We start from the raw sequence: 13794 nt of genomic DNA, 5'->3' as shown, positions 1-13794 counted from the left end.
GACTGAACTAAGATTTGTTAAAGGCAATGGTATTGCTGTTGTGATTAGTTGTGTAGTTTTGGGTACCGGTAGTTAGGAGTACAGCAAACACCTTATTTCTTTGGTTCCTCAATATACATTTCCCATATTACAATGTAGGCTATGTGTTACAGCACTACTTTTGGTGTCCCCCTCAGGAATTGCTCTTGAGAAAATTTCATGTAATGTCCCCTCCAAAGTTGATATCAGATTTTCGCCCCTGGCCTACAGTCACAGTATGGCTCGGCATTCTCCTCCAAGTGATGTTCCTTATGGAGTTGGCCTCACTTGATGTCAGTTACTGTAAGTCTAATGCCAGTTGTCCTCGAGAGGGTGCCAGTCTGTTTCAGCACTGAAATGCCTGCCATATTAGTTTTAGTTTAACTAAAGATTATCTACAGTGAAAAATGTAAAAGAATCAGTGTCAGTTGATGATCTGGTCATTTCAACAACCTTCCCTGTTCTTGTCATTCGAGCAGACTGGCATCAGGCAATGAACACCCTTCCCACTGGGCACACTGGTTGAATCAAAGTGGTTTCCATGTAATTTCAGTGAAATGACGTTGAACCAACGTGGAATAGACGTTGAATGGATGTCTGTGCCCAGTGGGTTCCTTCTAGGAGTATGTGACAGGACAATTAACCCAGTAAGAACACTTATATCCTTAATGTTGCAGAGTGTAAAAAAAAACAGGACATCTGAAAGATGTCAGTTGTGAGGAACGCCACATGCTGAGTGAACAACAAAGACCCCATGCAATGTAGAATTCTTAAAAATGTGCCTGTTGCCTGGGGAACCACAAGTTCAGCCACACAATTGGGGCATTCGCAGATTCCCAGACACACAAGCCCATTCACATATTCAAGCCTATACCCCCTTCCCTGCTTCAGGAGTACAAAATACAGCCTCCATGCGTTAACCATCTCCCCCCCCAGCACATCACCTTTGACCCTGCCCAACCACCACATACATTCATGTGGGTTGGCCCCGTCGTCAAGACAACAGGGGAAACTATTTTCTATTTTCTCCACCTAGTTGGCAGCCAACTATAGATTCATGGGATTTTAAAATAGTCAATCGTGTTAAACCACAGCTGCGAACAGGTTTTTGATGTCCCAATACCATGGCATTGGGTATATGAACTGACATATAAAACAACAATTGACACATCAATCCGTTTGTTTCAATGTAAGCTATTATATAAAGTAGTTGCTACAAGGATGTATTGCAAAATAAAATAGCAAAATGGCATTATACTGGGAAAGATGGGTTAATCTGTGGACATTGGAGGGTTGGAGTTAAGATCTGAGTGAATGGAGGATTGGCTGCTGTGGGTGAAAATCCAGCACTTGAAAGAGGAAATGAAGAATATATGTAGAAGTATTTAACTACAGGTACCGTAGTTGTGAGTGAAATAGCTGTAAGTAGCAGTAGAAGCTTACTCCAAATTAGGGTAGGCATTCTAGGGTAGGAGGAAAAAGCCTAGAGAAAAGAAAAATATCACAGAGAAATGGGGTCAGTTGGCGAGGTTGTGGTGAGTTGAGGTTTAGCGTGAGGGCTTTAAATGAGAAAAGTGGTGGTGCTAATGTTGCCATTAGGTATTTTATGTCTTTTTTGTCTCTGCTTTGACAGGTCCTGGTTTAAGATTAGGGGCAGATCAGGGGATAATTTTTTTTTGTAAAAACAGGGAGTCCTTAACATCCTTTTCCAATCAAACCTTTCCCCCGAGAGAGAGAGCATGGAGGAGGAGAAAGAGGGATGTATCTATACTGATGCATCTGGAAAAGCATCTGTTCTCTCTCTCCTTTCTCCCTCTCTCTCTCTGTCGATATAAAGTTTCAACAGGTGGTGTTATAGTTATCCTGCATCGTCGCTCAAATCTTCTTATTTTTGTCTCTGTATCTCTTTCTGTCTCCTCTGTTTGGGGTGGCAGGTAGCCTAGAGGTTAGAGCGTTGGGCCAGTAACCAAAGGGTTGCGAAATCAAATCCCTGAGCTGACAAGGTAAAAATCTGTCGTTCTGCCCCTGAAACAAGGCAGTTAACCCACTGTTCCCCTGTTGGCTGTCATTGTAAATAAGACTTTGTTCTTAACTGACTTGCCTAGTTAAATACAAATTTGGTAATTGGCTTTCTTAGTCAGAATTCTTTCCAGAGGAGGTCAGTAGGATAAAATAATACCCCTGCAGACAGAAAGAGAGTGGGAGCGAGAGAGAGAGAAATAGAGAGACACTTAGCGAGTGAGATCTCTTCAAATCTTTATCTTACATTTTTTAAATCCTTTCGTTAAGAGGATTTAATCAAAATCTTACTAACCTCCCTCCTTACTACACACAGTCAAACGTGGACACACTCACACACACAGAGACACAAACAAGCACACTATATGTGCTGTCTCACTGTCACTAATTCCACAGAGAGAATCTTTAGTTACACATCAAATGTATTTTTATACGCCGTGCCAAACACGTTTCTGAGCCTAATTGTTTATTTAAAAAACATGGATTAATTCAAAATGTGGTTTTCATATTGAATGTGTTACAGGTTACATACAGTATACAGTACACATATATACTGTGTATATATATATTACAATTAATTAGGAGTTGGAAAGGATTAATAGCCATATGTGTGGATTGAGCGACACACACACACAGATTTGTTTAAGTGGTAGTATTGAGGAGGCTATTGTGAGAGCTCAGCAACATGGGGCGGGAGGGGGGGGGGGGGGGGGGGGGGGGGTAGAGTTTGAGGGAGGGAAGGCGGAGTGATTGAGTTAGAGGTTGGTAAAAGGGACACATCTGTTCAGAGTGAGTGAGAGGAGAGAGCGAGAGATCGAAGTCAGGGACGAAGAGTAAGGTAAGCTTTGGATAAACTGCACCTTTTATCCATTTTTGTCTAACTGTCAATCATGAGAATCAACTTGTATGCAGTAAAAAGGAATGTTTGCCCTTTGTTTCCAGTATTGGTATACAGATGCATTGTAGTAGCTATTAAACATAATATATTATTAATTTGCAGCTCTCTTACAGTATGCTTTTTAGCTAACGCGTTTCTTTGCCATATTGTCTGACAGAGGGTGCTAGAACCATTTGTGCGTGATGAGTGCTTTAGAATGCCAACATGCACTGGACCAGATGGCGGGCCCAAGTCAAGAGTGCGTGTTTGGAACCCAGCATAATTAAAGAATCCCTTCATTAACACCCACTAGCACTTTCATTACTCAACCACCACATGCCACCCTTCACCCATCTTACTGTACACCTCCCTTTCTTTCTTTCTGTAGCCTACCTCCTCTCTTAAGCGTCTCTCTCTCCGAGTCTCTCCCCTTTCTCTCCTTTTCTCCTTGAAAGGGAGAAGGAGGCACCACTTGTCTTTTATTTCCTCTCTTTCTCCTTCTATCTGTCCCTTGAGAAAAGGCCTGAACCCCCATTCCACTTTAATCCCATTACTTTACAACTGTCCTCCATGATCCCTCTATCCTTTCATCCATCCTTCCATCCCTCCTTCCATCCCTCCCTTTTTGCCCCCCCCCCCCCCTTCTTTAACTAAATGACACCAGCTAATTTAATTAAACCACCACATCCTTCTCAGCCCCCCTTACTCCCACCTCCAGCCCACACACACTTTCCCTCTTTGAACTAAAATCGTATTGTACACACCCTGCCATATCCATACGCCCCTCCCTTATTTACTTCATGCAAATGTTCTTCCATCTCCTGATTAGCTTTTCTTGGTTCGTCTCCTATTGAACATGCCTACATGTCCTGACCATCTTCATCGACATTTTTCTTCATCATTATTTTCAGTATGAATATAATATTGTATCTCTGCATTATATACATATTATTTCAAATGTCTCAATGATAAAGAGGTAGATTTACTCACTTTTATGCTGAGTTAAAACGAGGCTATACAGCAGAGGCGTCAGTTGGGTCGCCATATCCTAGCTAGCTCAAAACCAAAAATGTAAAGTAGGCAAAAAAAAAAAAAAAGTAGACTCAAATCATTCCAATCCCGGTTAAAACGCAACAGCTGTTTAGGGTAATCCAAGGCTGGTTTTAGGACCATGTGGAGCGTCGCTCGGAGAGCAGCTGCCAGTTTGCGCCCTTTTCTCTCACTTTTAGAAAGCAGAGACGGTGCCAGTTTCCTTTGCCAGTCCGCGGTTTAGGCAGTGCGCCGATTGCTTTGAATTTAATGTCAGCATTTGAACTCGGCCGTGTAAACCTCGTTGTAATCTGATAGCCAGGGGTTAATTGCATTGGGAATCGGAAGGTGAGGGCGCCCTCCTTTTTGGTGACCTATTGCTATTAAAATGCTGTGATATCTTTGGGCCTAATTGATATTTAGATTAATTTGCCCAGTAGGGTAGTGTAATTTTTGGTATGAAAAACCCCCACAACTGAACAACTTTCTATTTAGAGCATTTCTCCAAAATACATGTCCTGTTTTTGGCTTCAAAGACAATAACAATTGTAGGCTATAAAACATGTACATTGTCATACAGTGACAGAATGATAATTGAGATCATGCAAATCAATAATGATTTAGTTGTAGGCCTACTTCTTCATCATCCTCTGCCTGCATCCCTAATCCCTACCTGTAGCCTACCTGCCTCTGGTGTAATGCATTTCCACCTCTCACTCAATGAAAATCACATATTCTTACAGATCAATCTTACTGGCAAAACGTAATTAAATAGTGCTAAGTTATTTAGTGTGGATGTAGTTTTTTATATTTGTATAATAACCTCCCAGATAGGGCAATTACTGCGTAGGCAACATAATAATATCAGTCAAGCTTGCCCATGGAAAGATGCCGCCCTTTCATTGGCTACTATGTTGCAATCAATATTCTCGGAGCCGCCTTGTTGATACAGAATGTTTCAGTATTCTCCGAGCCGCCTTGTTGATACAATGTCAAAATATTCGCAGAATGTTTCCCTTCTCTGGTGAATAATGCAAATGCAAAAATGAGCTGGGCGCACACATGAGGAACATTTCTGAATGCAGCGCAACGAGACAATGTTAGTGAGAGGGGCACGAGACAATGACACTGTCATGGTACACTGTAGCCCTATGCGCTGTTCCGCAAGGGTGGCGTCATATAGCCTATGACGTGCTGACTTGGTCAGCACATGTGGATTGGTAATTTACAATTGATCCTACCATTTCTAAAGATCTGCGTGCCAGTTGTGAATTTCACATTTTTATTAACTTTTATTTAATCAGGGAAGCCCAATTGAGACCAGGGTCTCCTTTTCAATATACGCACTGTAGGCTACCTAACTGTGACCAAAACATTTCTAACAGCCCCACAAACTAAATAATTATATACACTACATATACAAAAGTATATGGACACCCCTTCAAATTAGTGAATTTGGCTATTTCAGCCACACCCGTTGCTGACAGGTGTATAAAATCGAGCACACAGCCATGCAATCTCCATAGACAAACATTGGCAATAGAATGGTCTTACTGAAGAGCTCAGTGTCTTTCAACGTGGCACCGTCATAGGATGCCACCTTTCCAACAAGTCAGTTTGTCAAATGTCTACCCTGCTAAAGCTGCCCTTGTCAACTGTAAGTGCTGTTATCGTGAAGTGGAAACGTCTAGGAGCAACTATGGCTCAGCCGCAAAGTGGTAGGCCACACAAGCTCACAGAACGGGACCGCCGAGTGCTGAAGCCCGTAAAAATCGTCTGTCCTCAGTTGCAAAACACTCACTACCAAGTCCCAAACTGCCTCTGGAAGCAACGTCAGCACATAACGGAGCTTCATAAAATGTGTTTCCATGGCCGAGCAGCCGCACACAAACCTAAGAAAACCAATGCGCAATGCCAAGCGTCGGCTGGAGTGGTGTAAAGCTCACCGCCATTGGACTCTGGAGCAGTGAAAACGCGTTCTCTGGAGTGATGAATCGCACTTCACCATTTGGCAGTCCGACGGACAAATCTGGGTTTGGCGGATGCCAGGAAAACACTATCTGCCCAAATGCAGAGTGCCAACTGTAAAGTTTGGTGGAGGAGGAATAATGGTCTGGAGCTGTTTTTCATGGTTCGGGCTAGGCCCCTTAGTTCCAGTGAAGGGAAATCTTAACACTACAGCATACAATGACATTCTAGACGATTCTGTGCTTCCAACGTTGTGGCAAAAGTTTGGGGAAGGCCCTTTCTGTTTCAGCATGACAATGCCCCCGTGCACAAAGCGAGATCCATACAGAAATGGTTTGTCGAGATCGGTGTGGAAGAACTTGACTGGCCTGCACAGTGCCCTGACCTCAACCCAATCGAACACCTTTGGGATGAATTGGAACAATGACTGAGAGCCAGGCCTACTCGACCAACATCAGTGCCCGACCTCACTAATGCTCTTGTGGCTGAATGGAAGCGAGTCCCCGCAGCAATGTTCCAACATCTACTGGAAAGCCTTCCCAGAAGAGTGGAGGCTGTTATAGCTGCAAAGGGGGGAGCAACTCCATTTTAATGGCCATGAGCAGGTGTCCACATACTTTTGGTCATGTAGTGTATATGTAGTGTATATATACAGTATATATATACTGTATATATATCCTGAACCAACACATATATCGTTGTTTTGGGGGGTGCGGTTCAAGGAGGGCGATTATTTAAGATTTATTTTTATATTAATTTCACCTTTATTTAACCACGTAGGCTAGTTGAGAACAAGTTCTCATTTACAACTGCGACCTGGCCAAGATAAAGCAAAGCAGTGCAACACAAACAACAACACAGAGTTACACATGGAATAAACAAACATACAGTCAATAACACAATAGAGAGAAAAAGTATATATACAGTGTGTGTAAATGAGGTAAGATAAGGGAGGTAAGGCAATAAATAGGCCATAGTGGCAAAATAATTACAATTTAGCAATTAATCACTGGAGTGATAGATGTGCAGAAGATGAATGTGCAAGTAGAGATACTGGGGTGCAAAAGAGCAAAAAAATAATAACAGTATGGGGATGAGGTAGTTGGATGGGCTATTTACAGATGGGCTATGTACAGGTGCAGTGATCTGTGAGCTGCTCTGACAGCTGGTGCTTAAAGTTAGTGAGGGTGATATGGGTCTCCAGCTTCAGTGATTTTTGCAATTCGTTCCAGTCATTGGCAGCAGAGAACTGTAAGGAAAGGCGGCCAAAGGAGGAATTGGCTCTGGGGGTGATCAGTGAAATATATCTGCTGGAGCGCGTGCTACGGGTGGGTGCTGCTATGGTGACCAGTGAGCTGAGATAAGGCAGGGCTTTACCTATCAAAGACTTATAGATGACCTGGAGCCAGTGGGTTTGGCGACGAATATGAAGCGAGGGCCAGCCAACAAGAGCATACAGGTCGCAGTGGTGGGTAGTATATGGGGCTTTGGTGACAAAACGGATGGCACTGTGATAGACTGCATCCAATTTGCTGAGTAAAGTGTTGGAGGCTATTTTGTAAATGACATCACCGAAGTCAAGGATCGGCAGGATAGTCAGTTTTCCGACGGTATGTTTGGCAGCATGAGTGAAGGATGCTTTGTTGCAAAAAAATATACTCTTTGAAGAGGTACGGTTTCCGGTGTTTTCAGAAGATTGGCAGGGACTCTAAGTAGGCAAGGGCAGTTCTTCTTGCATGTTTGAAATATTTGTGCCATATGGTGCAAAGCCAAGCTTCGTAGTCTTTAACATAAACTGTGTCAATGTTTTCTTTGGCAACAACAGCATAAAACCAACAATGTAAACCGGTGGCTTCTCCCTCCCATTTCCAGAACGTTTGACTGGTTTCACGAGCAGTGGCAAAAAGTTCAGAGAGGTCCTGTCACGGCTTACCTTCCCTCTTCACCGTCAACCCGACCATGAAGGACGGATGACACCTCATAGACCTTGACCAGTCGCATGGCTGAACTGACCTGAGGCGATAAATGTTCACTCCAACTTTGTTTCCCGAGTTTGATTGGAATATGTGAACGCCAGCAGGATGAAGGCAGCGGCGTGGGGTTTTCTCCTCCTGTATGTGTGCGAGCGCATGCAAACCGTGTCCATGGCCGAGGTCCAAGGCTCAGCAGTTGCCCCGACGGACACAACAGCTTCCACATGCTCTGCTCCTGTTACCCCCACGGATGACGAGACCACTGGACTGGTGGTGAGGGACAATGCAGAGGCGTATAGGTCTTTCACAAGGAGGTTTTTATTATTCATGCTGAATGGATTATTTATTTCAGAAAGTTGTCATTTACGATGGCCTAGTGAAAATAGACAGTGAATAGAGAAAATAGTGAATACCAAATCCACTAGCTAAGGTGATACATCACATGCCTTGATGAGCAAGCTTAACTGGGCTCACGTGCATATGGTCATGTACCTTCACAGGATTGGTCTATTGAGTTATTGAGTTAGACACTTAATTTTAGACACTTTGAAGAGCTGTCGAGTCAACCCCTGCTTTTTACTTATCTGATTTCCACTTAACCTGTGATTTCTCTTTACCCACTCAAAACCACCACCTCTGCTGCTCATGACGTTGTCACATTGTCACAATGGACCCACGACTCGGTAGTTTACAACTGAGTCCTACCTACATGATGCTTCTCAATGCAATACTTCAATGTCTTGTCCCAGGATTGGCTGACGAGGTATGGCTACCTCCCGCCCTCAGACCCCGCCACTGGACAGCTACAAGCCTGGACAGCTGTCACTCATGCTGTTAGCGCCATGCAAAGGTTTGCAGGCCTAGAGGAGACAGGAGTTGCTGGTGAGAAAATAAAAAAGAGGGTTGGGGTTGGGGAAATTGGGGTGATTGTATCCATCCTCTGTGGTTCTCTCTCTCCTTCTCTTTCTCTCTCTCTCTCTCTGTCCTCCTGTCTAAGATGAGGAGACGCTGGCTCTGATGCGAGCCCCGCGATGTTCACTGCCAGACAAAGGGGAGGAGCCCAAACCACTGGCCAATCAGCTCCAGGAGGGGCAGGGCCTGAGGAGAAAGAGGGCTGTGACCACATGGACACGAAGGAACATCAACTGGAGGTTCATTAGACTTCTGCTCATCATCCCTCCAACATACCCTCTTATTCATCAAGTTATCACTCGATTGTTAACTTATCCCTCAATTGTCAACCCCACAGCTCTCTCATCCTCCCTAGAACTCCCTAGTAATGCTTCTCTCTCTCTCTCTCTCTCTCTCTCTCTCTCTCTCTCTCTTTCTCTCAAATAAATGTCCCTAGGTTGCGTTCATACCCCACCTCCTCCTCCCTCTCCCGCGAGACGATTCGCTCTCTGGTGTTCTATGCCCTGAGGATGTGGGCGGAGCCAACTCCGCTGGAGTTCCACGAGGTCAGTCTCTTTCCCTAGACGTTCCTTTTTGTGATAGTTGAATACAAAGATTACCCCTCTTGCACTCTCTCTCTCTCTCTCTCTCTCTCTCTCTCTCTCTCTCTCTCTCTCTCTCTCTCTCTCTCTCTCTCTCTCTCTCTCTCTCCCCTCTGACCTCACTGCCTGTTTCTCCCGTTGCCAGGTGGGAGGCCCAGAAGGGGCGGATCTGCAGGTGGATTTCCTCCACGGTTTCCATGGTGACGGCTACCCCTTCGATGGTGCAGGAGGAGCTGTTGGCCACGCCTTCTTCCCCTCTGACCTCGCCAGAGCGGGCGGTGTACACCTAGATGCCGAGGAGGAGTGGGTGTTCCGCCAGCCAGGTGAGTGACAGCCAGAAGACCCAGAGACAGCAAAAAGAGCTACTGGGGGTTCAAGAGCCCAATACCAAACCAACCACTAGCCCTTAACCCTTGGAACTTCCTGTTGATCTGAAAGTTAAAGCAAGTATTTGCGTACCTGTGATAGTTCTGTGCAGCCCTCTGGTAAGCTAGGTAGAATTTATGGTCAACTCTCCACTGTTTAATCATCCTGAGGTTTACAATAGTAAGGGGTTCAATTTGGAAAATATTATTGACACACATTTGTGGAATATTATGGACACAGACAAGACACTGCTAACATTCCCCCTAAACTGAAACTCTACACCTCCCCACCTCCCCACAACCATCGCCCCTGCCCAGCCTCCGAGGGAACGGACTTGTTCACCGTGCTGGTGCATGAATTTGGCCACGCCCTGGGTTTGTCCCACTCGTCTGCCAGGCGCTCTGTGATGAGACCTTACTACCAGGGCCCCGTAGGAGACCCTCTAAACTACCGCCTGGGCCCCAACGACCTGGAGCTCATCACCAGGCTCTATGGTCAGTCGTGTGTGTGTGTGTGTGTGTGTGTGTGTGTGTGTGTGTGTGTGTGTGTGTGTGTGTGTGTGTGTGTGTGTGTGTGTGTGTGTGTGTGGTGTGTGTGTGTTGTGTGTGTGTGTGTGTGTGTGTGTGTGTGTGTATTATCACTTGTCCACTTAGTGTGGGTGTGTGTCCTTCTGTTCTTGTACTGAGTTCTGAAAGGAAGGTGTGTTGACAGGTAATAGAAATCAACTCATGGTCACAGACGTTCCTCGGTTGGTTCCTGAACCTCAGCTGCAGCATCGCGACGGACACGGACACCGACACAGGCACAGGTACTGACAGGTTAACAAAAGTGGATAAGGGGCAGCCATTCAACCAATACCTATCTCCTCCATCTCTACGTCTTTCCCTCCCTCTCATCCTCTCTGTTGCTCTCTCCTTCTCTTTCAGACATTCTGTAGACCGCTGTAACACTAGCTTTGATGCAGTAGCCAAGATTAGGGGAGAGACGTTCTTCTTTAAAGGTGAGTGTGGTGTAGGTAGGCTCCCTATTGGTTGGACTATTACCCCTAGCATCCTGTTTTAAACTACGGACATGATCGCCCCCAGGTGGAGGTATCCACAAGTGTATTGAACTCTTTGTATTGAACTCCTCTCTCTCTCTCACCTCACATCTCTTTATCTGTATCTGTCCTTCACCCAATACGCCCCTCTCTATTACTACTCTGACTATCCTGCCTTATTCCTCTCTATTCCCCCCCGCCCCCCTCTCTGGCAGGGCTGAGTATTTGGAGGGTCAGTACTGGGGGGCTGGTGTCGGGCCGGGGGGCCTCGGTGAGGAGGCTGTGGGGGGGTCTGCCTCCTAACCTGCCCCCCCTGCAGGCTGTGTTGGAGAGACACTCAGACCACGCCATCATATTCATCGCTGGTAGGTAACCTCTGACTCCAGTCACCCCACAAACTATGATGTTGGAAAATGCTGTGAAATTGTGAAAACTATAAAGGCAATTTTTATTGTAAGAGCTGTTTGAAAAAAAACGCCTGAAATTTCTGCCTGTTTTGGTGGGATGGAGTTTTGGCCTGCCTGGTGACATCATCATGTGGTAAATTAGTTAATAGACCAATAAGAAAGACAGTTCCAATCCTCTCTACCAATAACAGCTCATTTTCAGTTTTCTCCTCCCCTCTTCCAGACAGTCGTAGCAAAATTCTTGCTTGAGAAATTTCTCTTTGCTATGAAGCTATTTTTGTTTCTTTTTGACCATTTTAATTTAAAACAATCACAGTAATTGTTACCCAGAAATGATCTGATATTGAGATAAAAACGCTGCATTGGACCTTTAATAACAGAGGAGAATTAGTGTTATTCAACAGACTAAACTATGCTCTTGATTCTAGTTTCTCTCTCCACCCGCAATCATATACCCTTGTGAATTAATTTTAAACCAGACACAACCTTGAGGACACTCTTCATTGCCTCTTTCCATTTTGTTTTGTAGATTCCCAGTTTTGGCTGTTCAACGACCTCTCTCTCCAGGAGGGCTACCCCCGCCCCCTCTCAGCTCTGAGGAAATGGGGAGAGACAGAAGGAAAGGGAGGAAGAGAGGAAGAAGAGGTGGAGCAGGGCCTGATGTGGGATCCAAAGGAAGGACCAGTGTGGGGGGAGATTGGAGAGGGGGAAGCAGGAGGAGGAGAGGAAGAGGAGAGTAACACCTGGGCTGACCTTATCAGAGGAGGAGTGAATGGGATTACCACTGAGAGAGATGGTGAGAGAGCGAGGAAGAAATAGAGGGAGAAAGAGAGAAAGTGTATGAGAGAGAAAGTGAGTGAGAGAGAGATGAACGTGAACAGACTGAGATTCTATGAGAGTGACAATATGAAAGATTATATGTGTGAGACACCACACGTAATGTACAATACATGTGTGAGTCTGTTTATATCAACATACATTAAGTCCCCTCCTATATCACTTCCTCAGGCTCCGTCTACCTCTTCAAAGGAGATTCCTATTGGAAGTTCCCCTACCCAGGCTCTACCCCGGAGGCAGGATATCCCCGATCCCTGGCCGCCGATTGGTTGGACTGCCCGCACCCCTCCGCACCTGTCCTAGACGACCTATCGCTCTCTCTTCCTCCCCCTACTGGACGGCAGGAGCTCCGCGAGAGAGGGAGAGAAGAGAGGGGAGGCCAGAGGAAGGGCCTGGACAGACGCATGGACATAGACAGAGAGGGACTGCAGAACTGGCCATGCACTTGCTTGAATGGAGCACCAGGAGGCAGCACGAGTGTGACATCGTTCATAAGTGCCCTGCTATTGACTCTCTTCCCACTGATAACTGTGTGATGTTGGGCTACGTCCCAATATTCTACGATGGCCTCCCCCCTCTCAACCCCGTCTGTCCCATGGCTACGTCCCAATGCTCTACGATGGCCTCCCACCTCTCACCCCCTTCTATCACATGGCTACGTCCCATAACTACAATGGCCTACTCCTCTCACCCCCATTCATTCCCATGGCAAGCCAGAGGTTGTGGCTGCCGTTGTCAATGGTGCTAGGCCCTTTCTCACCTTCCTCTATGACAAAGTTTTCCATTCACCCCATTCTACATACCTACACTTAGGGCTGTGGTATAGGGGTTACGGGTTAGGGGTTAGGGAAAGTTGGGAATTTTGGACACAACCAAGAAGTCCCTCCACACTGAAGGAGGAATGTTTGTCCTGGAAATTGAATATTTCAGCAGAATCTGTCTCTGTCTATCTGTGAAATATATCCCTTTGCACCTTGTTGTATAGCCAACGCTCAATGATTGTGTAATTTTGGCCAATTTCAGAAAATGTTATCTAACGAAATAAAATGAAACATTGTCTTCAGTGTGCAGATGTCTAATTTATATTTGATACTAAAAGCAATACAAGTAAGTCAATGTTTGGTTTATAGTTCACCGTCAAACATGTCTCTTGGGGTGTTGCCCTATAGAGCCCCTGACCAAACCAAACAAACTATAAATAATTGATAGTTGTAGAGTGCCAATGGTTTAATCATGATGTCACTGCACCCTAGAGTTCAACCACATGTAAATTGACCTTGGGGATCAGTAGGAGCCTAGGCCCCACAGGCTGATTTGGGTAACTTCGGTATTGCGTAACATGGGGAGAAATATTCTCTTGAAACACACCAGTCTTACCTCAGTATACATTGAAGGTGTTTCAGCTCATTGACAACCAACGCTTCCTTCTTGCTAAGACTTACTTCTCTGCAGACTCAGTTTATCTTGATTTACACAATGTGTGTCCTCTACGTGGCCCTCCCCCTTGCTCTGTTGTCTGAGGGAACAGCAGCACCGGCCCCAGAGGATTGTGGACATCTGGTCAAAGCGCTTGCACCGGAAGACCAGCATACTGTGAGAACATCACCTACAGTTGAAGTCAGAAGTTTACATACACCCTAGCCAAATACATTTGAACTCAGTTTTTCAAGTTTTCTGACATTTAATCCTAGTAAAAATTCCTTGTCTTAGGTAAGTTTGGATCACCACTTTATTTTAAGGATGTGAAATGTCAGAATAATACTAGAGA

General features: G+C 45.3%; 1 protein-coding gene across 1 annotated transcript; it reads left to right on the top strand.

Annotated features, from left to right (window-relative positions):
• The first annotated feature begins 2797 nt into the window (after positions 1-2797).
• Positions 2798-13085, top strand: LOC106611773 (matrix metalloproteinase-17). The gene is made up of 12 exons (XM_014212330.2): positions 2798-2875; positions 7784-8157; positions 8634-8766; positions 8882-9035; positions 9233-9341; positions 9523-9700; positions 10061-10237; positions 10455-10551; positions 10670-10743; positions 10998-11147; positions 11719-11985; positions 12198-13085. The coding sequence occupies exons 2-12, from the start codon at positions 7993-7995 to the stop codon at positions 12560-12562; spliced, it is 1869 nt and encodes a 622-aa protein (XP_014067805.1). The 5' UTR covers positions 2798-2875; positions 7784-7992; the 3' UTR covers positions 12563-13085.
• The last annotated feature ends 709 nt before the right edge of the window (positions 13086-13794 follow it).

This window comes from Salmo salar, chromosome 09 (assembly GCF_965601325.2).
Source record: "Salmo salar chromosome 09, fSalSal1, whole genome shotgun sequence".
NCBI lineage: Eukaryota > Metazoa > Chordata > Actinopteri > Salmoniformes > Salmonidae > Salmo > Salmo salar.
This window is presented reverse-complemented; position numbering and strand designations above follow the sequence as displayed.

Excerpts from the sequence above, each read along its gene's own strand:
- LOC106611773 (XM_014212330.2), top strand. The coding sequence starts at position 7,993 with ATGAAGGCAGCGGCGTGGGGTTTTCTCCTCCTGTATGTGTGCGAGCGC. Across the intron at positions 9,701-10,060 it reads GTGGGTGTTCCGCCAGCCAG|CCTCCGAGGGAACGGACTTG; the intron begins GTGAGTGACAGC and ends GCCCCTGCCCAG. Across the intron at positions 10,238-10,454 it reads GCTCATCACCAGGCTCTATG|GTAATAGAAATCAACTCATG; the intron begins GTCAGTCGTGTG and ends GTGTGTTGACAG.